Source organism: Malaclemys terrapin, chromosome 4 (genome assembly GCF_027887155.1).
Source record: "Malaclemys terrapin pileata isolate rMalTer1 chromosome 4, rMalTer1.hap1, whole genome shotgun sequence".
Lineage (NCBI taxonomy): Eukaryota > Metazoa > Chordata > Testudines > Emydidae > Malaclemys > Malaclemys terrapin.
Window position 1 is genome coordinate 133,196,584 of NC_071508.1, and position 27,327 is coordinate 133,223,910.

The following is a 27,327-nucleotide window of genomic DNA, read 5'->3' on the forward strand; positions in this document are numbered from 1 at the left end:
CTTTTTATCTTACACATGTATTATATCTTTATCATAGCACACCTCTCATGGAGAAGGACGTCAAGAAGTTTCCTCTCGAACTGGGCGCTCTGGAGCTCGCTGTAGAAATTCTATAGCTTCCTGTGCAGATGAGCAACCTCATATTGGAAATTACAGACTTCTTAAAACGATTGGAAAGGGGAATTTTGCAAAAGTAAAGTTGGCTAGACACATCCTTACTGGCAGAGAGGTAAAACGCTTTTGTTAACTATGTAAAGTATGTTCAATTGCGGTAGTTCTGAAAGCGCTCTTTAAATAGCGTTATGCGGAGTCCAAGAACAGCATGGCATTTTTTGTTAGAGAGAAATGGCTATGCATTTGCTGGAAAGTGAAATGTTAAAAACAAAAAATATAGAAAACTAAATTCTTGGCTTTTAGTGATGTATACAAAATGCTGTTTGTTAAAAAGAGCTTGTTTTATACTGGATCTTTAAGAAATGTTGTTAGCAAGTTGTTGTCTTTGGCAATTCTTCAAGGTTGAGAATGATTCTTTCACAAGTTTTATTTTTTATGGTGACTGTGGAGTCCGATTGTTGCCACAGTCTGGTTGGCAGATGTTGCGGGTGGTGTTGAAAGACAGGGTTGGGCCATGATTGCTGGGTGACAGTCGTCTGTTCTCCTCCCCCCCTCCCCTCCCGGGCATTTTTCTGTGACCAGGGCAAGGCGATTTTCCTCAAAAGTGGACATTCCTTCTCTGACAAGTCTTCGCCGGTTATCCCTATCCTGGGCTGCTGTCTCCCAGTGTCTGGTGTCAAAGCCACATCTCTTGATGTTTATCTTGAGGGTGTCTTAAGTGTTTCTTTTGGCCTCCCCGTTTCCTTTCTTCTTTGGTGAGTTGGGCATAGAGCAATTGTTTTGGTAAGTGTGTCAGTCATGCACACACAGTGCCCGCGCCACCTCAGCTGGTGCTGGATAATCAGGGCCTCAACACTGAAGATGTTGGCCTCTGTGAGGACACTTGACATTAGTGTGGTGATCCTCCCACCTTATGTAGAGGATCTTCCGAAGAAAGTGCTAGTGCTGGTGTTCCAGGTGTTTTCTATAGGACACCAAATCTCACAGCAGTAGAGGAGATTGGGATTACCACCGCTTTACAAACTAAAAGCCCCCGAAAGCTTATGCTCAAATAAATTTGTTAGTCTCTAAGGTGCCACAAGTACTCCTGTTCTTTTTTAAAAGTTTAATGTGTGTTCTGAAGTACCTGTTAAGTAAATGAATAGTATTGAAATTTGCTAGTAGAATTCCTTTGCATATGCAAACAAAGGCAGAATATATAGCACTTATAAGCTCTTTGAAGCAGGGAGTCTTTGTGTGTGTTTGCACAGTGTCTTGCACAATTGGGCCCTGACCCATAACTAGGTTCCTAGGTGCTACTGCAATACAGTTAATAAGTAATAATTTACATCTGACAGTTCCTTTCTGTGGAAATAAATTATATTCCTACTAGTAAATAGTTTATTTGCTACAGAAGGTGTTCCTTGTTGCTGTACCTTTGTTATCAATAGCTAGTTTCAGTCTACTGCAGGATAAAGACTTTTCCTTTTCGGCACTTCTTGTTTACTTAAATTGTTGGGTTTGGCATGAACTTGGGCATTGTGAGGTTAAAGTGACCCTATTGGCCAAGATCTACAAGGAAAACCAAAAAAGAACAGGAGTACTTGTGGCACCTTAGAGACTAACAAATTTATTAGAGCATAAGCTTTCGTGGACTACAGCCCACTTCTTCGGATGCATATAGAATGGAACATATATTGAGGAGATATATATACACACATACAGAGAGCATAAACAGGTGGGAGTTGTCTTACCAACTCTGAGAGGCCAATTAATTAAGAGAAAAAAAACTTTTGAAGTGATAATCAAGCTAGCCGAGTACAGACAGTTTGATAATAAGTGTGAGAGTACTTACAAGGGGAGATAGAGTCAATGTTTGTAATGGCTCAGCCATTCCCAGTCCAGGAAAACCAAGTTGCTGAATGCAGTACTATTGGGGATTTAATAGGTGGCATTTTCACATCTGAGTCAATACAGAACCAATGGTGCTGGAGGCAATGGAGGTGTGTCATTTCTAGAATGGGTGACCCACCCACCCACAGCCACCACCTATCTTCAGAATAATGCTGGTGTCCCGACTAGCTTCCAATTTGGGTAATTACATTCTGACTACTTAATTTCACTTTGCATTAATAATAATCATTATTTTATGTGCTAAGCTATTGTGTAATATTGCAATTTGCTTTTAAAATGGTTTAGAGAATGTTAATACCATGGACCCCAAAGGTGGGATGTAGCATGTGACAAAGACCCAAAATGAAGGATGCCTTTTTCCCTTTGGTGTAAATCTTTGTTTAACCTCAGTTTTGTGATGTTACATTTCTGAAGAAAATAACTTGCAACAGTAAAAGTGAGGGACCATCATATTTGTGTGGAATTCACATCATTTGGGGACTAAAATAAATGACATCTCTCAAAATGAGGGACACTTAAGAGGTATGTTCTTGTAAGACTAGCGTATAAAGTACTTTGAACTATTTTTGGAGGGAAGAACATATAAATATGAGAATTCATCATTCTACTGCACGTATAATCATAGATGCCGTTTCTGAATATCATCCCCAAAGGTATTGCTCAGAGGTATTTTTGAGAGATATTGCAGCTATTTTTGTGTTCATATACCAGCTATTTTGGTCAGTGATGTTTCTGAACTTCAAGAATAATCAGCATTATGTGCTGCTGGTTGTGCTGTGCCCTCTTGCTGTCAGTGAGATATGCACTGAGAGAAATCCTAATTCCTAGTATGAGGGGTAAAAATGTTACTTTAAAAGCTAATTTACCTTTGAGTCATACCTCTTCCATAGAGTTTTAACGTTTATTGCCACAGTGAAAATACCTCTGTACACTTGAGTTCTGTATTTTAAAAAGCCCCCAACTACCTCATAATAACTCAAGAACTAAAGGGGAAAAAACTACTCATTCATGAAAAAAGTATATGCTGAAGTTAGTTACTAAAATGCTATAGAGACTTTTCAACTATTTCTATATTTTTTCCAACTGTTCAAGTACAACAGACCATAATAAACCATATTCTGAAGAGCTCAAAATAAAACTGAGTGTAAACATATTTTCAAAAGCTTCTAAGGGACTTAGATGATGTCAGCTCCCAAGTCCCATTTTTAGAAGTGACATAGGCACTGGTCATTTAAATGGTATAGCGTTAACATTTTCAAAAGCACCTAGGAGTTCCCAGAGTGCAAATTCATTCCATCTTGATCAACATCCTACCAAGGAAAGAATCAGAATGATAAAGGTATCTGTCATCTGCTGTGAAGTGGAATAGAGCCCAGGCTTCTACTTAGTTCTCTCCTAATTGCAAAGAAATAGGTTAGGTTCAGAAGTTTCAAATTAGAAACTAGTTCCTTTCTGATGTATGAGAGAGCATGGCAGATATTCAAAAGTAATGGTATAGGATCTACAACACTCCTTCAACACTGACCACAATGTCTGAAATTCTTGCAAGTAGGCTTTGTATCATGGGTATCAACAGTCTCCATTCTGCAGGGCTGGCCGATGTTTTGTCAACCATACTTAGTACAACAGGTAAGAAGAGGGTTTTATCTCTTCCCCAGGATGTCAACTGTATCTAGGTGTGGCAGAATTTGGTTTTTATCTTTTTCTGTAATTTTGATCATTAATATTTTTTATCTTTGTTTATTTTTAACTTTTAATTTTCACAGATGTGGGAAATTAAGGGGGCGTAGGATTAGGGTGATGGTGATGACAGCAGGGTTGCAAAGGCCTTTCAGCTCAGCCAAAGGACCTGAGACACCCCCTGGGTGCAAGGTGTGGGGGAGGTTGCAGTCCTGGCCCAGCAGAGCAGAGACCCCCCAATCAGGGTCACAAGGAGGAGGATGAGCCTCCAGCTGCAAGGGCGGCCACCCCGCTGCTGAATGGCTCCTGCCCAGGGATGGGCCCTGTTCTCCTGTTCATGAGTGAGCGAGGGGCTGTGACAGCGGGGCTACAGAGGGCGCTCTACACAGCTGCTGGGATGGTGACACTGCATTCCTGCAGACACTAAGTGTATGAGAGGCTGCACTTGCTGACTCTTACTGTTGGATTTTTTGTGTTGCTGTGTCTGGCTGGTGAAATGGATATTTACCGATGCCTGGCAAATCAAATCCTGCCAGCTTACTGGTATCAGAGAGCTGTCTTTGGTGGCAGTAGTGCCATGTGTATGGAGGTGAGAGGTGGACTCAGTTTACAGGACCCAAATCCGTTGAGCCTTTATAGGTGGAATCAAATATCTTTAAATGGTACCCAGAAACTAATTGGAAGCTAGGTCATATCAGAGAACAAATTTAATACGCTTCCTGCAGGACCCACCACTTAATCAGACAACTGCATTTTGTGCCATTTCCAGGTGGTCTTGAGGTGCCAGCCCCATGTACAACATGTTAAATTAATCCAGTCTACAGATGACAAAGCCATGGATCACTGTGCCTCCTGTCTGTATTCAAAAGAGGTCTCAAGGTGTAAATAGGCTTTTTATCTAGGCAAGAGTAATTTGACTGATGTAGTGTGAAGACACAAATATGTCTTGATCACATGCAGGGTAATGAATCAAAGGAGAGAGACTTATTACTCTGTGTATTTGGAGGTTTGTTTTTTTTAAAGGGATGTTTTTCAAGATTTCATAATGGACTTTAGCCCCAGAAAATGGTAGTGAAACTGAACTTCGGTTTTTCACAGCATAATCTAGTAGAATGTACTACCCAATCCCCCCAAAGTTCAAATTCTTTTTTGTAGTCTACTGGTGACGGCTTACCACTGTTTTACATCTAGAGAGAGGCTCAGAACAAACTTGAATTTGAACACTCATGAACTGTGGAAATATTGAAATGCTGATCTGGTTCTGAACTTCATAGTTCAGGCCTATGTCTGTATATAATGGCCTCTTTGATAGTGAAAGTGGTTCTTTAAGTGCTGGTCTCTGTGTATTTCACTATGGGCACTCATGCGCTCTGTGTACCTGAGACAGGAAGATTATTGCTAGCAGTGTCCTTTGGACCCTCAGCCTCATGCTCTGAACTTAGGATATAAGGGGCGGTGTGGACCGAGCACCTCTCCAGTTCCTTTCAACTTCCTATGGTCTGAGGGGGAACCCTTCAGTGTCCACAGCATTTGCTGCATCCTTCAGCACTTACATGTACATTTTGTAAATAGTTTTATTTTACAATAGATAGCTAGAATAGATTTGGGCTTGGAGGTCTGTGATAGGGTGCTCTACCCACTGCAGGTATAGCGCCCCCTCCTGGTCTTTCTGGGAAATAGCTCACCAGGTTGACACCTCTCCCCACAGTTGCAAGCCTTCCCTCCTTCTCTCTTTGTCTGCAGCCCCTCTTTTGCTCCAGGAGCTGCTGCGGCCTCTTCATGACTCACCCCTCTGGCTAGGTCACTGTCATGGTTCCCCTTCCAATTGGGCTCAGGACGGGGAAGGAAGTCTCTTCTCAAGACAGGCTTAGGCAGTGTTCCTATGCACTGCCCGACTGGTGCTACTTCCCCATTGACTGGTTGTGGAACCTGGGCCCACCCTCTTCTCTGGGTTCCTGCTCTGGGACCTCTAATCAGCAGTCGAGGTCTGTTCCACCCATACCTTGCTGCATTCCCCTGAGCCCTGTCCTAATCTTCTGGCTCTTCCTTGCTGCTCTGTCCTCCCAGGGAGCAACTGCAGCCTACATGTGTCTGCAGCCTCCAAACACTCCTCCCTCTTCCAAGGGATTGACTGCAGCTATACCCTTTATACTTGAATTTAAGGAGTACTGTTATTGCCTCTCTTCCTTATTCAGCCTTCCTGTTAAACTTTAATGGCTGTGAACTTAGATCAGTTTGATCCAGCCTTACCCACATACACCCATGTTGTACGTCTACCCTCTCATATTTACACTGTTTACTTTCAGTTGCTTAATTTATTCATGGTAACATGCATTTGTGCATTTCGTGCTTTGATAGCTCAGATATTTAAACGTGTACCAGTATAAAGGTGAGCACTTCTGCTGTTGGACTATAATCTCCACTTGAGAACTGTAAAAGGTGTATAAATTGGCACAGTAGAAAAGGGTGTCTTGTTGGAATCCAGAATCTCTTTCACAATGGTGAAGTCTTAAGTGTATTTAAATAAATGAGATTCTTTGTCAGAAGCAGGAAGTCTGTAAAGAAGTCAGTGGGTTAAGGGGAGCAATTAGGAAAATAAGAACGTTGCTGAGAAGCTAAATGATTTCTGCTCATTGATCTTTGCTGCAGAGGATATTGGCGAGATACCGGCCTTGGAACTGCTCTTTTCTGGCAATAAAGATGAGGAACTATCCAAGACTAAGGTGTCAGAAGAAGAGATGTTGGAACAAATTGATGATTTTAAAAATCAGTAGCTCTCCAGGTTCAGATGGTACACATCCAAGAGTTCTGAACAAGTCTAAGTATAAAGTGGCTGACCTGCTAACAGAAATATGCAGTGTCTTCCTGAAATGGCTGCTTTTCCTGAGAGTTTGAGGGTAGCAAAGGTTTTACCTATGTTTAAAATAAGGTCTTGAGAGTGATCTGGGGAATTAGACCAGTAAGCCATACTGTGACGGATTGGATCACAGAAACCCCCTTGGGAGCTGCCACCTAATGTACTAAGACTATTTCTATTCCTGTTTTCCCTGCCAGCTCAGGACTCCAGCACCCTGTCTTGCTGAGCCAGACACTCCCGTCTGCTCCAACACAGACCCAGAGTCTGAATTACTTGCCCCACAGCTGCAGGTTTACCTGAAAACAGCTCACAGAAGTGTGCTTGTCTTTAGCACTCAGATGCCCAATTCCCAATGGGGTCTAAACCGAAATAAATCCGTTTTACCCTGTATAAAGCTTATACAGGGTAAACACATAAATTGTTCGCCCTCTATAACACTGATAGAGAGATATGCACAGTTGTTTGCTCCCCCAGGTATTAATACATACTTTGAGTTAATAAGTAAAAAGTGATTTTATTAAATACAGAAAGTAGGAATTAAGTGGTTCCAGGTAGTAACAGACAGAACAAAGTAAGTCACCAAGCAAAATAAAATAAAATGTGCAAATCTGTGTCTAATCAAACTAAATACAGATAAGATCCTCACCAGTTCCAGAATGCTCCCTTTTACAGGCTAATCTCCTTTTAGTCTGGGTCCAGCAATCACTCACACCCCCTGTAGTTACTGTCCTTTGTTCCAGTTTCCTTCAAGTATCCTGGGGGGGGGCTCCTTCGTTAGCCAGCTGAAGACACAATGGAGAGGTCTCCTACGGGTTTAAATAGACTTTCTCTTGTGGGTGGAGACCCCCCTCCTCACCCTGTGTAGAATCCAGTCACAAAATGGAGATTCGGAATCACATGGGCAAGTCACATGCCCATGCATAACTCAGGACTTGCAGGTAGTAGCCATTACCCACATGCTACCTTGAAGGTCCTCAAGTAGACTTCTTATGTGGATTGGAGTCTTCCAAGCTCTTTTGTCTGTTAAGTGCTCCCTGATTGGGCATCTAATTTGCATATTCCTTTCCCAAGAAGTGACCAAATGTTCTAACTAAGGCTACTTAGAAATCAAGCAATTATACAGCCAATGTTCATAACTTTGAATACACAAATGGTGCCTGCATACAACTAGGATGAACATAATCAGTAGATCATAACCTTTACATAGATATGCAGCAAAACCCTATTCCAGTTATATCATACATACATTTATAAGCATCCCCCCCATAAAGCCTTATGGGGTACACTGTCACACATACATCTATTCCTGGCAAACTAGTTGAAACAGTAATTAAAAATAGAATAGTGAACACCTGGAAGATCATTGTATCTAAATCTAACCACTACTGTTTCTGCATAGGACAACAGGCACACTAATCTATTACAATTCGTCAAATGTGTCAGTAAAGTAGTGGATAAAAGAGATTAAGTTGACAATTTTAGACTGTCAAAAGGCATTTGAGAGGGTCCCTCACAAGAGATAGTTAAAGAAACTAAGTAGTCATGCAGTAAGAGGCAAAGTATTGTTATGGATCAAAAATTGATTAGGTGACGTGAAACAGAATAGCATTAAATGGACAGTTTTCGTGGCTAAACAGTGGGGTGCCTCATGGTCCTGTACTAGGATCAGTGTTGAATATATTAAATTATTTGGAAAGGTAGTGAGCCTTGAAGTAGCAAAATTTGCAACTAACACAAAATTATTTGGTTAGTAAAGACCAGAGAGGACTGGTGAGGAATGCGGAACATGACGGCAAATGAAGTTGTGTTGATAAATAGAAAATAATAAAGACTGGAGGAAAAATGTACACTATTCATACATAGGGCTCTACCAAATTCATGGTCCATTTTGGTCTATTTCATGGCCATAGGATTTTAAAAATCATAAATTTAATTATTTCAGGTATTTAAATCTGAAATTTAACAGTGTTGCAATTGTAGTGGTCCTGACCCAAAAAGGAATTGTGTGTCTGGGGGGGGTTTTGTGGTACTATTACTCTTACTTCTGCACAGCTGCTGGCAGTGGCACTGCCTTCAGAGCTGGGCAGCTAGAGAGCAGCAGCTGCTGGCTGGGAGCTCAGCTCTGAAGGCGGAGATGCTCCCTGCAGCAGCGCAGTAAGGATGGCATAGTATGGTATTGCCACCCTTATTTCTGAGCTGCTGCCTGCAGAGCTGGGCCCTCAGTCAGCAGCCGCCACTCTCTGGCCACCTAGCTCTGAAGGCAGCATCACAGAAGTAACTGTGGCATGGCACGGCATGGTATTGCAACTCTTATTTCTACACTGCTGCTGGGGGGGCACTGCTTTCAGAGCTGGATGCCTGGCGCACAGCTGTCCAACTCTGAAGGCAGCGCAGAAGTAAGGGTGGCAATACTGCGACCCCCTAAAATAACCTTGTGACACCCCCCGTAACTCCCTTTTGGGTCAGGACCCCCAATTTGAGAAACTCTGGTCTCCCCCGTGAAATCTGTATAATATAGGGTAAAAGTACACGAAAGACCAGATTTCACGGTCCGTGACGCATTTTTCATGGCCCTGAATTTGGTAGGACCCTATTCATACATCTTACAAGGTCCTAAATTTAACTTGGAGAAGGGACTGGTGGTATTGTAGGTAGCTCAATGAAATGTCTGCTTATTGTGAGTTTTGTACACGTTTCTCTGGAGCATCTAGTACTGGCCATCATTGGAGAACAGGATACAAGACTAAATGGATTTTGGGTCTGATCTGATAATTTCTATAAATGGGCTCTTTTTAGTCATAAGAAGCTGTCTAACTTATTTTGTACCTCAGTTGAAACAGAGTGTCTCCCCTTCCTTACTCCCCTGCACACTCTTGATTTGGAGATCCTTTCATGTCTTCTAGTGTGTGGCAGCCTTGGCACTGAATTTTCGCTTGATCAGTTTCAGTTTTTAAGAATTAATTGGTTCAAAAATGTTTGTGCAATGTTTTCAGAGAAGATGGAAACCTGATAAAAGAATGAATGTTTAAATTTGTGCAGTGTAATTCATTTCTTTGTTGTATATAAGATGCCATTTCTCTTCTTACCAAGAAGGGAATAACATTAATAGAATACTAACGCTGAGCACATACATCTTCAGTGAATGGCCAAAGGTCAATTTAACTGCTGTGAAGTTTGTATAGCAATACCTGTAATTTGCTATGAAACTTTTGCTTTTAAAACATTTTCACAGTTTGCCAGTATATAGGTGGTATTTTATAAGATTATAATCTAGAGGAAAATTACTTCCCTGCAATACAGTATTTAGAATTTAAGTTGCATTGCAATACATCTTACTTCCTACCGTTTGAACTTTACTCTGCTGTAATACCATTAAGTGCTGTTTTTTGTCCAATACATCCAACAGAACTGAAGCCTACTTTTATTTTCTTTAGGAGTCATTTGTTCCAAATACTTTTATTCAGAATGTTTTATTAATAAAACTATATCTGTTTAATCTTCTTGATCCGATTTCATGCCTTGCATTTCTAAAACTAAACAATTGTAACCATGTTACAAGCCAATCAGATCTAAACTGGAAATATTGATCATAAACTTTTTTTCTTCTAGGTTGCAATAAAAATAATTGACAAAACACAATTGAACCCAACTAGTCTTCAAAAGGTAGGCTTCTTTGATTAACTGTTCTTATCTTTCAATTGTACTACAGCTTGTTCCTTTTACCTTTTCCTTCTCCGATTCCTGAATTCACATGCTGTGGTCCCTGAAGCAACATCTACCTCATGTTTCATATAAATACACAACTGAGCTACTGCATCTTAATGCTAACTTTCCTTGTAAAAGGCCTGTTTTGGACAGTTTTGCAGTCATGCAAGATGAGCACGTTCTTCAAATAAAGAATGCATACAAAGCTACAAACAGAGACAATTACATGTCTTTTGCCGGTCTTATTTTGTTACTCAAATGGCCTGAACTCTTAAGTAAACTGAAAAAGAGTACATCTGACTTCCTTTGGGTGTTTTTTTTTCTTCCACATGTGGTCCAACTCAGTAAAAATGGCATCCATGAGCATCTGTTTTGTCTCAGTCACTTCAATAGTCGCTTTGTTAAATTTACAACTGCAAAGTTTGTCTGTGGGCTAAAAGTCAAACCGTGTCTATGCCTCATACATAATCACCAGCAAAAAAGATTCTACAAATTGAAATATAATTCTTTTGATGAGTGAAGTTGGAGGAGAGAAAGCATATTGGCTCATCTATGCTAGCAAGAATAAGTGATAAATGCTACTTTTGTCACTAAGTACACAGATACGACCTAGAGTTGTACACAGGGGGCACACCTGTTAGGCACTTTCTTGACTAAAACACTGATAGCCAAAGGCTTTTTTGTATGTACTTTAATAAAAATGTATGGATTTACCCTATTTGGGTAAGATATAATATCAGGAATTTGTTTTATGTGAAATCAAGCTAAATAACTAGATAACATAGATACTTATTCAGATTTATACAAATAGTAAAACCTTATGCATAGGTGCTCTTATCTAAATTAATGGCACACAAGCAAATAGGGAAAACACACAAGTTTTTGGGGACTAGATGGCTCAACAAATTAAGAGATGGAGTGTTTCATTTGTAAGTTATTTTGTTCAAATTGGCTCAGGTAAACTATGGCTGAAAGTCATCATCTCATGGCTCTTTAGCCTCTGTAAAATAGTTTTATTCAATTTTAAGTAAAAAGCAAAACACAACATCACAAAAACAACCACCACAGTCCACTTTTTTGGGAGCTTCAGTGGAAGTGGAGAAAAATGCAAAAATGTATAAATATGCATTAGAACATTTGTGATGCAATTTGTAATTATATGTATATTGGCTTTATTCATATTCTGTATTTAATGCTATGAGTTTTACACTGAAGTTTTTAAATATTGTCATGAAAGTGTATGTCACTTTAAATAAGAGCGGTTACTGCATTGTTGGAAATCTACACATGAAAGTCAAGTGATTTGTTAGTTACTCAGGCCTTGGCTACACTTGCGAGTTACAGCGCTGTAAAGGCTCCCCCAGCGCTGTAACTCACTCCCCGTCCACACTGGCAAGGCATTTGCAGCGCTGTATCTCTGTGGTTGCAGTGTTGCATGTACTCCACCTCTCCGAGAGGAATAGCAAGTATTGCGCTGCCGCTGTGTCGCCAGTGTGGCCGCCCAATGCCCTGTGAATGGCCTCCAGAATTATTCGGCAGTATCCCACAATGCCTGTTCTAGCCACTCTGGTCATCAGTTCAAACTCTACTGCCCTGGCCTCAGGTAACCAACCATGTGACCCGCCCTTTACATTCCCCGGGAATTTTAAAAATCCCCTTCCTGTTTGCTCAGCCCTGCGTGGCATGGAGTGCTATCAGCGAATCTTTCCAGGTGACCATGCCTCCACGCGCCAAGCGAGCCCCAGCATGGAGCAATGGCGAGTTGCTGAATCACATCAGTGTTTGGGGGGAGGAAGCTGTACAGTTCCAGCTGCGCTCCAGCCGTAGGAATTACGATACCTTCGGGAAGGTATCAAAGGACATGATGGAAAAGGGCCATGACCGGGACACCCTGCAGTGCAGGATTAAAGTGAAGGAGCTGCGGAGTGCCTACCGCAAAGCCCGCGACGCAAACGGCCGCTCGGGTGCTCCCCCCGCGACCTGCCGATTCTACAGAGAGCTGGATGTGTACTTGGGGTTAACCCCACCTCCAATCCGAGCACCACCATGGACACTTAAGAGCCAGTGTGGGGGAGGGAGGAGAAGGAGGAGGAAAACGGGAGTGATGGTAGTGGGCCGGATGGACACACCCCAGAATCCCTGGAGCCATGCAGCCAGGAGCTCTTCTCGAGCCAGGAGGAAGGTAGCCAATCGCAGCGGCCGGTACTTGGTGGAGGACAAACAGAAGAGCAGGTTCCCGGTAAGCGTTTTTGTGGGGGTTTTTTTTTGGGGGGGGGGGGGAAGGAATTGTTTCGGTGCGGGCTCTTTGGGAGAGGAGGGTGAGGCATGCATGCCTAGATGCGGAATAGTGCATTGATATGGTTTATCACATCATGGTAATCGGCCTCGGTAATCTCCTTGAATGTCTCATCCAGAACATGTGCAATGCGCTTGTGCAGGTTTATCGGAAGAGCCACCGTGGTCCTTGTCCCAGCCAGGCTAACATGTCCGCGCCACTGTACCACGAGGGGTGGGGGGACCATTGCTGCACACAGGCAAGCTGCATATGGGCCAGGGCGGAAGCCGCATTGCAGTAGAAGACCCTCCCTTGCTTCCCAGGTCACCCTCAGCAGCGAGATATCGTCCAGGACGAACTCCTGTGGAAAATGTTGGGACAGTGTTCAGTGTAGGTGCCCCCTGAAGCTGTTGGCTCTCCCCAAGGCACAGAAACCCAGAGGACAGTGCAGCCTGAAACAATCAGTCCCCCTTATTCACCATTTTGAGGCTCCCGTGGGATATGTGTGCTCTGTTTCGGACGGGACCCTATGTGTTTTCTACTCCTTAAGTGCGGGGGGGGGGGAAATCATTACTCTGTCTGGTATAAAGAATGCTGCCTCTGTTAAATGTTGCATTTTGCCTATACAGCTGCATCAACCTTGAGACCTCAGCCGTCCCTCTTATCGCCTGCTCAGAGACTGCAAAGACTTAAGAAGAGACCGCGAAAAAACAGAGAAGACATGCTGCAAGAAGTTATGCGGCAATCTATTAAAGAGAATGAGAAAGCACAGAACTGGAGGGAGAGAGAAAGGATCCACCAGGAAAACGCAGCGCACCGGCGGCAAAGCACCGCGCACTGGCACAAAGCACTGATAGGCTCATAAGCATCCTGGAGCACCAAGCAGATGCTATCCAGGAGTTGGTAGCCATGCAGAAAGAGGAACAGTAACGCAAATGCCACCCCCCCCTACAGCCCTTGTCCCAAAACTCTTTCCGTTGTGCCCCACTGTCACCTCCAACCCACTTTCCCCAACTTCCGTGTTCTTCACGCCATCCGCTGCCTCCAACACCAGTATCTTCACCACCCAGCCCTGAAAACCACGACCCTTACCCTCTGCACTCAACTCCCATCACCATGCAGTATAGCTGTCCTGAAGTACAGCACTCACTGCACAGCATACCAGACAGGACATATGCGAATCTGTGATTGTACTGTTCCCCACTCCACCCCCTTGTTTCTTTTCAATAAATAAATATTTTTTCTTTTCAATAAATGAATTCTTTGGCTTTGAAAACATTCTTTATTATTGCATAAAGTAAGACTCCTTAGCCCAGGAAATAAACTGGCACTGCAAGTCTGCTTGTCTGCTTAGCAGACCCTGATTCCTAAAGATTGGAACTACTGCACTTCGCTCCCGTGCAGGGCACCGGATATCACTGCTGGTTTTCAGCCTCAAATTGCTCACTCAGAGCATCCCTAATCCTTGCAGCCCCGCGCTGGGCCCCTGTAATAGCCCTGCTCTCTGGCTGTGCAAATTCAGCCTCCAGGTGTTGAACCTCGGAGGTCCATGCCTGAGTGAAGCTTTCACCCTTCCCTTCACAAATATTATGGAGGGCACAGCACACGGCTATAACCGTGGGGATGCTGTTTTTGGCCAAGTCCAGCTTCCCATACAGAGATCGCCAGCGGCCCTTTAAATGGCCAAAGGCACACTCCACAGTCATTCGGCACCGGCTCAGCCTGTAGTTGAACCATTCCTTGCTGCTGTCAAGGCTCCCTGTGTAGGGTTTCATGAGCCACGGCATTAATGGGTAAATGGGATCTCCAAGGATCACAATGGGCATTTCAACTTCCCCTACCATGATCTTCTGCTCTGGGAAAAAAGTCCCGGCCTGCATCTTCCTGAACAGCCAAGTGTTCCGAAAGATGCGTGCGTCATGCACCTTTCCGGGCCAGCCTGTGTTAATGTCAATGAAACGCCCGCGGTGATCCACAAGCACCTGGAGAACCATAGAGAAATACCCCTTCAATTAACGTACTCGGATCCTAGGTGGGGTGGTGCCAGAATAGGAATGTGTCCCATCTATCGCCCCTCCACAGTTAGGGAACCCCATTTGTGCAAAGCCATCCACTATTTCCTGCACGTTACCCAGAGTCACGGTTCTTCTGAGTAGGACGCGATTAATGGCCTTGCAAACTTGCATCAACACAATTCCAACGGTCGACTTTCCCACTCCAAACTGGTTTGCGACCGACCGGTGGCTGTCTGAAGTTGCCAGCTTCCAGATTGCAATAGCCACCCACTTCTCCACTGGCAGGGCAGCTCTCAATCTCGTGTCCTTGCGCCGCAGGGTGGGGGCAAGCTCCTCACACAGTCCCATGAAAGTGGCTTTTCTCATCCGAAAGTTCTGCAGCCACTGCTCGTCATCCCAGACTTCCATGACGATGTGATCCCACCACTTGGTGCTTGTTTCCCGAGCCCAAAAGCGGCATTCCACAGTGCTGAGCATGTCCGTGAATGCCACAAACAATTTCATGTCGTACTCCTCACCCTCACTCTCACTGTCACTTTGGATCTTAAGGAATAGTTTGACAGCCAAACGTGACGTGCTGGCAAGACTCGTCAGCATATGCCTCAGCAGTTCGGACTCCATTTCCTGCAGACAGATCGTGCTGCACAGAAACCGTTGAAAGATGGTGCCAAAGGTGGACGGAAACAAAGGGATTTCTGGGATGCGAAGCGATGCATCACGGGGCATTGGGACAGGACCCAGAATCCCCCGCACCCATTCCCCCTTCCCACAACCCACGGTGCCAGAATGGGAAAAGGTGCTCTGTTGGATACCTGCCCATAATGCACCGCTCCCAATAGCGCTGCAATTGCTGCAAATGTGGCCAAGACAGTGCGCTGGGCAGCTGTCAGTGTGGACAGACTGCAGCGCTTTCCCTACTCAGCAGCATGAAGTCAGGTTTAACTCACAGCGCTGTACATCTGCAAGTGTAGCCAATGCCTCAGAGCACTTTGGAAGAATTGGGGGAGAGATGGAAAGACAAAGAGAGAGATAGTGACAGGTAATCAGGGAGGTTCAGAGCAGCTCTTTTGTGAGTGGTAAAGGGATGGCCAGAGAAAAGGGAGAGGCATGGAGCAGCTAAGGAGAAACAATATCCATATCTTAGTAGAGATCTTTGAAATACACTATCTGGAGCTTGTACCTTGACTTGCCATGAATTAGTAGCCACTACGCAGAAAGCAAACACTTTGCAGGTCTCAGGATTTAACAAACCAGCAAAACCCAAGGTTAGAAATATGTACTCATTGATCCTTTTCCAGTTTTCAGCCTATTCCTTCTCAATTTCAAACCATTGTTATGGCTTCATGGTTCTCCCTTTCATTTTATTTTTTTATATTTACCGTTCAGTTGTGTAGCTGGTTTTAGTAGTTTGGATTAGATTTAGATTTTTGGAAATTGCCACCCATTTCCTTAGTATCTGAAGATCAAATGACCTGTTATTTCTTAAAGGAGAGTCTGGTAGAATAGTGTCAAAATATTGGGATGTAGATGAGATTAACATTAAAGAGATGAAACTGCTAACCTGTTGTTTTTGGTGAATATCCCATGTTTTAAGAGAGTGATGTGATGGAATGATGATTTACTCTTAAGTTATCATCTTTGCTTGATCATGGATTTCTTGCAATCCCTTTTCAAAAACTTGGGGTAGAAGTGTAATTGTGGAAAACACACATGCCCAACATGAGTACAATTTGTGCATACAGAGAACCAGTTAGACATGTACCTAGTCATCCACACATGCATGCAGCTGCATGTTTAAAGGGGGATAGATGTTTCAAAAGTTTGCTGCATATTGTTTGAAGTTAATCTTTCAGCATCAGGGTTGTGTAGCAGAGTTTATAGCCTGCTCTGTATCAGCAACAAAGATGTGCAGTGCAGTTTGCTAAGGTGGAAGCTGTCTCAGCCTAGGAACCTTAGAAACAGATAAAATATTTGGTGGTGATGAGAATGGTACATAGTAGCTAAGCACTGACACTACAGCTGTATATGAGTCATCTTTAGGTAGCAGAGCCAGTGATGGTGATGCTGGCACCTTCCAGTCTACTAGTTTCCTCTCTATATCCATCTCTCATCCCAAATGTATTTTTTTTTCCCTAGGGACACTTGAGATTGATTTGTGTAAAGACAACTTATTTTCTAGAGCCTAATTACTTTGATAAGGCCACTGCATATTTTAAATTGACTTGAATACTGTACTTCCCTGTTCTTGTAGCATTTTCCCTGCTAGTATTTTTAGATTAATCAAATTTTTCTAAAGGCCATCTCTTGCCCCCCAAAATATAACATGTAATTTTTTGAAAGAGTTTCTGTAGTACAGAAATTCACTTTATTTTAACCAAGATACAGTGTATCTTGTGTACATTATAAATGCAACGATTTATATGATTTATAACTAGGTACTGTACTGAAAATTCCTTCCTAATGAGGAACTTGACATAAATAAAATTGCTAAGTCATTCTGGAAAAATACATTAATCAGTTTTCATTTTGTGTGTTTCAAATGTCTTAGTAGGAAAAATAATTATCATACTATAGTGCAAATCACTTATTAATTTATTTTTTTAAGTTAAGTGTCCAAATATATGATGGCTGAAGAACAGTGTGTAGATATTTGGCACTTACAGACCCTTTCCTTTAAGGACTTCAAAGCATTTTACGAAACAGTTAATTTAAACAGTGTCCTTTCTGTGACAGTTTTATCTAAGGTCCATACCTAAAGGATAAGTGTCAGGGTCTAGAAACGTCCTGCCTGTTTGTTGTAACCACTTGTCTTATACTTGGATTGCGAGTTCTTTGGGACAGTGATGGAATTGAAGTTTGTATAGTGCTTAGCACAGTGTGGTTCTGGTCTCTGATTGGGGCTCCTAAGCACTGCCACAATACAAATAACTAACAGTGTCTCCCACAATGAATCAGTTCCTGGTTACAGATAGAACCAGAACTCCAGCCCCCTTTTCTGATCGCTAGCCAACCCTCCAGTGTCCAAATATAGACTTAAAACTTAAACTGACTTTAGGAAAGTTCACAAAAGCCCACATCCTCCTGAACTATTTTTCTTTGTGTCAAGACTGTAAGGGTGTGCTTTTTTAGGCTGGCTGAATTAGTGATCGTAATCTTAATTTTTTGTTGCCGCTTTTGTTACCTCTTGTTTTCACAGTAAGGATCACATGGGTTTTTAGTCATTTTTCACTGAAGCTTTTAAAATACCTAATGCTAGCACCATTTTATTCTGCTATGTAAATAAGCTCAGGCTTAGTAGAAGTAGTTTGATTCTCAGTGTCTTGTTTTCCAGGTTATTGTGGGGGCCTGTGAGCACTCTGGGGCATGATAGAGAGTCTGTGTACACTTCTCTTGCCTGATGGCTTCTTCTGCTCAGTCCCTCCAGTAACAATTTTGCTTAGTTCTTCCCCTCTATCCAAGAATGCACATTCCTTAAATTAGCAAAGGTGAACACATTGATGTGTTACCACATTTGATTAACAAACAAACCTAGTTCTCTCATATCTTAGCATAGTTGCTGTTGTGTCTGCCACTCTTATTTCTTTCTCCTCGGTCTACTTCATCAGTGGTGAAACACCCGGTTATGCACAATTAGGATTATTCATGCTCAAAGATGTTTGTGCCATTCAACAGGAATGGTACAAAGGATTTTCTTTTCCTCGGTTTTGTTGCCTCTTATTTTTGTTTCTCACACCCTAACCTTTTTTTAATGTAAATTATTTTAATACCCATTGAGTCATAGCTGCAGCTGCTACACCCTGCAGATTTCAGGACACATTTAGAAAGGGAAGATATTAATTTTTTAGAATGTGTGGATAGATGTGAGTTGAAGGAAACTTGCAGTAGCACTACTATGTTCTTATTTTCATCCATTCTTGTTATCTCTGACTTAGTCTGCAGGATTCTGTAGGCATGGAGCGGTTACTTAGTTTTGTCCATTTTGTAATGTAGTATGTTTTCCATTTAGATCTTTCTTTATTGAGCATACCATAGCCTTTTAATTCACTAGTGTAGCTGTAAGGCTAGGGTTAGATTTAAAAAAAAAAACCAAACAAACCCCACTTGATTGCTTCCTTTCTTGTCAAGCCAGAGCAGCTTTCACAAAATAATCAAGACTTGAGAATGCCAACCATCTGGAGCCTTGGGATGATGTGAGAGGATGTGAACAGTTTGCAACTGATTACAACATACTTCACTGCCTAAAAAGATGATTTCTTGTGTCCCCTTCTCACAAGCCTCCTGAGAATGGGCATTTGCAAAATAAAAGGGAATATACATACAATAGCATTTGTATTTCAGTGTTCTCATGGTGATGTCTATCTTATATTTAGGTTGTCTGTTAGAAGAAATGAGAATGTTTATGGCATTCATAATTCAAGTTTTTGAAGGCAGTACTACATATTAAAATAACATGACCTTCATGTCAGTTTTTCAGTGTAACAGAAAATAAGTGCACAAAGTGCAGAGAGAAGAGAAAGGAGAACTTTGCCTTTTTTAATTTAAGAAAACTATACATCAATAAGACTTTGCCTTAGTGTAATTTGTTATCTTGGCTACATATCAGAAAATTGAGACTGATTCTTATTTTGATACTAAAAAAAAAAAAAAAAAAACCCTAGCCTAACACAGTGTTTATATAGGGTGTCAAATTTGAACATTATACAACTTCTAAAAATATTCTTTTATAAGAAGGGCCACATAGCTTCCCATTTCCCATATAGACTCTTCCTCATATAGGTAACAAAGTTACCACTTGTGGAATTTCCATTTAATAGTCCCATTATGTGGAGGCGTGGTTTGTATGCCTCTCCCCACAATGGAACTGGCAGGCAGTTGACCCATCCTAACCCTGCATACCCCTCTGAGATCTAATTAAGGTCCTCTCTACTCATGAAAATGAAACAAAAAGGACATTTTATTTAATCAGAATGACTCTAGAGGTGAGCCATTGCCTGTAATTCATGACCAAATAATACCCTACTTGTCATAATTGAAGGGAGATGCTATGGATTTTGTTTTCTGTCATTCATTTTGCTAAGTAAATGTAGTGTTCATGAAAGGTATTGGATTGACATCCCAGAGGCCAAAGTTGGCTGTCTAGCCACAGAACAAATACAGCATAGGCCATGACAAAGCAAATATCATCATGAATCCCTGCAACTGTGCCTCAATTCTTACTTGGAGGGACCTTCCTCTAGGGCCAAGAGGGAGATTCTCTCTCACCTTTCATAAGAACGGCCGTACTGGGTCAGACCAAAGGTCCATCTAGCCCAGTATCCTGTCTACTGACAGTGGCCAATGCCAGGTGCCCCAGAGGGAGTGAACCTAACAGGTAATGATCAAGTGATCTCGCTCCTGCCATCCATCTCCACCCTCTAACAAACAGAGTCTAGGGACACCATTCCTTACCCATCATGGCTAATCGCCATTAGTGGACTTAATCTCCATGAATTTATCCAGTTCTCTTTTAAATGCTGTTATAGTCCTAGCCTTCACAACCTCCTCAGGTAAGGAGTTCCACGAGTTGACTCTGCGCTGTGTGAAGAAAAACTTCCTTTTATTTGTTTTAAACCTGCTGCCTATTAATTTCATTTGGTGACCCCTAGTTCTTGTATTATGGGAATAAGTAAATAACTTTTCCTTATCTACTTTCTCCACATCACTCATAGTTTTATATACCTCTATCCTATCCCCCCCCTTAGTCTCCTCTTTTCCAAGCTCAAAAGTCCTAGCCTCTTTAATCTCTCCTCATATGGGACCCTCTCCAAACCTCTAATCATTTTAGTTGCCCTACCTGATTAGTGCTTGCTTGTTGGCAGTATTATTAAAAAATTGTGCTTTTTGTGATGTAAACAGTTAATGTTGACCAGTAACTTGATTGTGACTAGCAAATAGTGACTGCTAAATCGTCCGAGAGCTATCTTAAAATAAAATCCTTTAATACACCATGGTATTGCCAGTATTTGGAATATGAAATGCTGCGGTAAGTATGACCTTCATAAAGAATAAATGTAACCTTTTAATGAAACTTATTAAAGTGAACTGGATCAGAACCAATTACCTAGAGATTAAAGCCTTCATTTATCTCTTGAAGAATCCAGTGTCCCTTTAGAAGAACATTTTTTTAGAGCTGGCATTTTACTCCTCTTGTCTGCAAAAAGCTTATTTGGTCCATTTGAAAGTGAAATATATAATATTCCTGTGTTTCTCACATTTACTCTATCATTTATTAGGATTAGGTATAGAACTCTAAACATTAGCTATAGAACAAAATAATCAGCTTCTTAGAAAGGAATGAATGGTAATTGTTTTTTTTGTCACTAGTTTATTTGATTTCCTATTATCTTTTTTATTTCAGCTTTTCAGAGAAGTAAGAATAATGAAGATTTTAAATCATCCAAATATAGGTATTTCATGTTTTCCTAACATGTTGGTTCTGTGTAACTATCTTTTTAGAAGACTGCTTGTTTTTGGAGTGATTGCACATGTCCATTTTGCTTTTGGTGTGCGTGAGCTCCAGTGCACAGTTGTCAGAGAGTTTTTTCCCTTAGTGATATCTGGTGAGGCAGCATGAGCACCCATTGCTGCCTCTCATACCACAGGCAGGCATAAAGAGCTGTACCTCCCCAGGGTACAGAACAAGCTGGCGGACCACCTCAGCAGGTGGTTTCACAGCCAGGAGTGGTCCATTCACCCAGACGTCACGATTTCAATCTTCCAGAGCTGGGGCTTTTCCCAGATAGACTTATTCGCCAGGCGACACAACAGGAAGTGCCAGCAGTTCTGCTCCTTCCAAAATTATAGCGCAAGCTCCAGCACGGACGCATTTCTCCTCCATTGGGGAGGTTCTCTCCTATACGCCTTTCCGATCATACCAATCGTTCACAAGATCTGGAGAGAACTAGCTCATATCATATTGATAGCACCAGCCTGGCCCCGTCAGCACTGATACACATCTCTCCTAGACATGTCTGTGGAAGCCCTGATCACCCTGCCGCTCTTTCGGGACCTTCTGACACAAGATCACGGTCGTCTTCAACATCGGAACCTCGAGTCACTTCACCTCACAGCATGGAAGCTCCATGGTTGAACCTGATAGAGATTTCCTGTTCAGTCCAGGTTAGACAGGTCCTCCTTGGCAGCAGAAAACCCTCTGAGAGCCACATACTTGCTTTCCTCCCAAAGGTTGTGTCAGTTTCACATTAACCAGGACATCTTTCTCCTGGTATTCTACCCTAAGCCTCATTCCAATGGCAGGGAGCAAAGGCTCCACTCTCTGGATGTCCGCAGGGCACTAGCCTTTTACGTCGAGAGAACAAAACCGTTCAGAAAATCAGTCCAGTTATTCGTGTCAGTGACGGACAGAATGAAAGGTCAGGCTGTGTCATCACAATACATCTCGTCATGGATAGCATCCTGTATTCGTGAGTGCTACAACCTGGCAGGTGTTCCTGCATCTCCAATCACTGCGCACTTCACCAGGGCACAGGCTTCATCAACAGTGTTCCTGGCTCAGGTTCCCACTCAGGAAATCTGCAGGGCAGCAATGTGGTCCTCCATCCATACTTTCGCCACACACTATGCGATTACCCAGCAGGCCAGAGATGATAGAGCAGTGCTCCAATCAGTGGAAGACTCCCACCCCACCACCTAAACTTGGGCTTGTGAGTCACCTGATTGGAATCGACATGAATAAGCACTCGAAGAAAAAACAGTTACCTTCTCGAAACTGTTGTTCTTTGAGGTGTGTTGTTCATGTTCATTCCAATATCCAGCCTCCTTCCCCTCTGTCAGAGTAGCTGGCAAGAAGGAACTGAGGGGGTGGCGGGTCAGCAGGGATCAATATTGAGCTCCATGAAGGTGCAACTCCAGGGGGCGCCCGGACCGACCAGATGGATGCTGCTATGGGAAAAATCTTCCGTACATGTGTGCGCGCACACACACACACTTGATTGGAATGGACATGAAGAATACATCTTGAAGAACAATAGTTACAAGAAGGTGAGTAACCATTTTTTTCTTACTAATCTTTTTCCTAAAGCCTCATGATAACAAACATAAGGAGAGATTGCACCCTCTGGACACTAGAAGAGCTTTAGCGTTTTATTCAGATCAGACTAAACCTTTCAGATCTTTGTCTCAGTTGTTTGTTGCGCTTGTGGACAGAATGAAGGGTAGTCCTGTTTCCACACAAAGGAATTCATAATGGATACCCATTTGTGTTTGTAACATGAAGCTGCCAGAGAGATTGTTGAGTCATTTGACTAGGTCCCAAGCAGCCTCAGCAGTATTTTTTGCCAACATGCCCATATTAGACATTGGGAAAGAGGCAACGTGGATATCATGTCACATGTTTGCCTCTCACTACACTATCGGCAATCTAAAGACAATGCTAAATTTGGACGAATGGTCCTTTGGTTCCTGTTCAAATAGTTTCCGAACCCACCTCCAATTGGAGCTGCTTGTGAGTCACGTGCAGTGGAATGGACATGTGCAATCACTCTAAGAAAAAGGTTACTAACCTTTCCGTAACTGTTGTTCTTCAAGATGTGTTGCACGTGTCCATTTCCATGACCCATCCTCCTTCCCCTCTCTCTAGTAAGGAACTGAGGGGCGGTGGGCAGCTTGGCCTTTTATGCTTGCATGCAAGGCACTTGAGGGCACTCATGCCACCTTGATGGGAACTGTTAAGGGAAAAACTCCCTAGCTGTGCACTGGAGCACGCACACGGCTACAGTGGAATGGACGTGCAACATATCTCAAGGAACAACAGTTATGGAAAGGTAGTAACAGTTTGTTTTTAAAAAGTTAAAGTGATGGTGTATGAGTCTAATGAAGGTTCTGCATCATGGAGCCCACTTAAAGTGGTGATAGGGAGATAAGTGTTTTAATGTAAGGGCATTTCATTGGCTGCATAGACTTGCCTTGCCACACTGATGCACTACTATATCTGAGAAGTGGTTTTTAAAGAGGAGGAAAAAGAATACTTATTGCCTGGGACCCCGTGTATAATGTGATTATGCAGTCACACAAATTACTGAAAATTGTTCTTTGTGACTTTACTGCATAATTGTGCTCCAGAATCCAAGCTTTCACCTAAATAAAATTACAAAAAATCTACACCCATGGGAGAGGAGAGAGCACTCGGAATGTAAAATTAATTTAAAGCGATACAGTGTTGTCTTTTGGATTCTGTAGACAATAGTTGAGGCAACAACCTACCCTGTATGTAATACACCTCTACCCTGATATAACACGACCCGCTATAACACAAATTTGAATATAACGCGGTAAAGCAGTGCTCTGGGGGGATGGGGCTGCACACTTCGGCGGATCAAAGCAAGTTGGATATAATGCGGTTTCACCTATAAGGCAGTAAGATTTTTTTGGCTCCCGAGGACAGCGTTATATCGAGGTAGAGGTGTATACAGGGCTGGTGGAAGGATGTTTCGCGCCCTAGGCGAAACTTCCACCTTGCGCGGCCCCTCCTCCCCCGTCCCCGAGTCCCCACCCTGAGGCACCCCCCCTCCGCCCTGAGGCACCTCTCCTCCCCCCCCCCGTGGCAGCTCCCCCACTCCGCCCTGAGGCACTACCCCCCCCCCCGCGGTAGCTCACCCCTGCACCGCCTCTTCCCCGAGCACGCCGTCGCTGCTTCACTTCTGCCGCCTCCCAGGCTTGCAGCGTCTAAGCTGATTGGCGCCGCAAGCCTGGGAGGCGGGAGAAGTGAAGCAGCGACAGCGTGCTCGGGGAGGAGGCGGGGCAGGGGTGAGCTGGGGCAGGGAGTTCCCCTGCGTGCCGCCCCTCCCACCCCTTGCTGCAGGTGGCCCTCCCCACGCTCCACTGCCCCAGCTCCCTCCGCCTAAATGCCGGTGGTGACCAGGGCGGCCGAAGATCCGGCCGCTGCGGTCGCTGCCGAAGAAAATGGTGCCCCCCAAAATCCTAGCACCTTAGGCGACTGCCTAGGGCGCCTAAATGGTTGCACCGGCCCTGGGTTTATATACAAATTACTGTTACCCAGTGCTTTGTTTTTTGGGAGCTATGCTTAAATTAATTGATTTTTTTCACTTGACCCTAAACTGAGTATGTTTCAAGCCAGAATTGTACATTCATAATAGTTTGACTCAGACTACAACTACTGATAAAGCATTTAAGTTATTCCATTTAGAAGCATGAAATGGAAATAATTGCTTTTATTAAGAACTTTTAAGAAAAGTTGTTTTGATATTGTCAAGCAGCAGTAATCTATTTGGAGAGAATCTTCCGCAAAGACTATCCAAAAACTAGACTCCTATAATTGGTTGTAATCTTTTAGTAAATAACTGCTCTTTTTTCCTCTAGTGAAGTTATTTGAAGTAATTGAAACTGAAAAAACTCTCTACTTAATCATGGAGTATGCAAGTGGGGGTAAGTATTTTCCTTTTATGTGATATAAATGTAAAGAAATTGCCAAATGATACTGAAGTTTTCTTTTGTAATACTCCTTAAAACAAGAAACAATTGATTTCATGATAGTGCAACATTTCAGGTGAAATGTTAGTATTTTGGGAGGCATTTTCTTAAAGTTGTACAATTTTTTAAGTAAGCCAAGCTTTATCCAGAGGGAATTTTTTTTTCATTATTTTCATTGATCAGTCTATCATGGTGGTAATAGCAAAATAAGGATATACACAACAGGCAGGAGTTGGCACAATAGTTGGTTTCACTAATGTAGTATTTGGTAAAGTTAAGTATATATTCAAATGTAGTATTGTATGAAGTAATAGCATATAACATTCAGGTGGAAAAGTGTAGCAAATCTATTTGCCCTTGCATTTTAAATCACCAGTATTTCAACATTGCACTTCTTGTTTTTGAATGTTGGTGACATATGAACTATTCTGATTAAAGTGGCTCTCTTTAATTAAAGTAAGATCCACAGTTACCAAAATCTTCTGGACTCTTCATTTTGACTGTCACATGGGCCGCTTCACCTGGAATGGTCCCTTGAAAAATTTAACTACTTGTGCTAAACAATCTGTTCCACCTTGTACTTAGCACTGAGTACATTTCCCAAACCTGAAGAAGAGCTCTCTGTAAGCTCAAAAACGTCTCTCACCAACAGAAGTTGGTCCAGTAAGATATTATCTTCCCCCACCTTGTCTCTGTAACCCCTCTCTTTAAGTTCCTCCACTGACTCCCCCTTTTGAATAATTAATTCCCAATTCTTGAGCTAATGTGAAGGTTTTCTCAGTGTTTTCCGCTATTCGTAACTATAGCTAGAATCAAGGCATTTACCCTTCTGGATAGCTAAAAATGGTTAAATTTCAAAATCAGCGGGTGGAAATCACACAAATATTTGAGGCATATCTTCAATTTTGCTGGGGAGACATAGAGGTTTGTCCTTCAAAACAGAAGAGCCGAGTTTCACCATTGGGTCCCACTGCATATGTGCAGCATATCTGGGGTATCATGATGTGGTTGCTTATATAAACTGTGTTCTAGCCATTATATTTGAGCTCCTAAGAGCCGTAGATGCATAGACTAGTTTTGTCTAAATGGGGCTAATGGTAGGGAAGGGCATAATAACGTAAGAACGGTCAGATCAATGGTCCATCTAACCCAGTATCCTGTCTTCTGACAGTAGACAGTGCCAGATGCTTCATAGGGTGTGAACCGAACAGGGCAATTTATCAAGTGACCTATTCCTTGTTCTCAAGTCCCAGCTTCTAGCAGTCTGAAGTTTAGGGATTCCCAGAGCATGGAGTTGCATCCCTGGTCATCTTGGTTAATAGCCATTGATGGACCTATTCTCCATGAACTTATCTAATTCTTTTTTGAACCCAGTTATATTTTTGGGTTTTGCAACATCCCTGGCCCTGAGTTCCACAGGTTGACTACATGTTGTGTGAAGAAGTACTTCCTTATGTTTGTTTTAAACCTGCCGCTTATTAATTTAATTGGATGACCCCTGATTCATGTGTTATGTGAAGGGGGTAAATAACCCGTTCCTTATTTACTTTCTCCACCCCATTCAGGATTTTATGGACCTCTATCATATCTCCCCTCAGTCTAAGCTGAACAGTTCATCTTTTTAATCTTTCCTCATATGGAAGCTGTTCCATACCACTGATCATTTTTGTTGCCCTATTTTGTACTTTTTCCAATACCAAAATATATATTTTTTTGAGATGGGACAAACTGTATGCAGTATCTCTCCCTTTTGTAATGGTTCCTAACATTGTTAGCTTTTTTGACCTCTGCACATTGAGCATGCTAGTTTATGTGCACCTCTCCCTTCTACTTGATAGTTTTTGACTTAAAAGTGAGGTCATACTGCCATCTAGTGATTGGCTTACAGAGGATAGAAGGCCTAAAACTACTACAGATAAATGAGGGCATGTCTACACTACAAATTTAAGTCGATCTATGTTAGGTCAACTTATACCCACCGTAGTAATTACTGCTGTGGTTTGTGTCCGGACTAACCTCCTTCTGTCAGTGGTGCGCATCCTCAACAGGAGTATTTCCACTGACTTAGAGGGGCAGTGTGGAGGGCTGAGAGGCTGGGCTCTCAGCTCCGTACACAGCTTTCTCCTCTGTCTCTCTCTCTTCTCTCCCCCCATCTCCTCTGCTCTTGGCTACATTCTCCCTGCCAGGAGCCCAGCTGCACCCTCAGGCTCTTGGCTACCTGGCTACTGAGCTCCCAGTGGGGAGCCGGGAGCCCAGGCAGCAGTCCTACTGAGAGGAGAGAGCCGGGAACCTGGGGACAA

General features: G+C 42.7%; 1 protein-coding gene across 4 annotated transcripts in view; it reads left to right on the forward strand.

Moving 5' to 3' along the window:
* Positions 1-27,327, forward strand: part of MARK3 (microtubule affinity regulating kinase 3) — a 120,370-nt gene that overhangs the window by 22,896 nt on the left and 70,147 nt on the right. For all 4 annotated transcript variants that reach the window (XM_054025108.1, XM_054025109.1, XM_054025110.1 and 1 more), the window contains 4 exons: positions 38-229; positions 10,154-10,207; positions 20,937-20,985; positions 24,917-24,982. In XM_054025108.1, the coding sequence (XP_053881083.1) occupies positions 38-229; positions 10,154-10,207; positions 20,937-20,985; positions 24,917-24,982 (361 nt within the window). The remainder of the gene's footprint in view (positions 1-37; positions 230-10,153; positions 10,208-20,936; positions 20,986-24,916; positions 24,983-27,327) is intronic.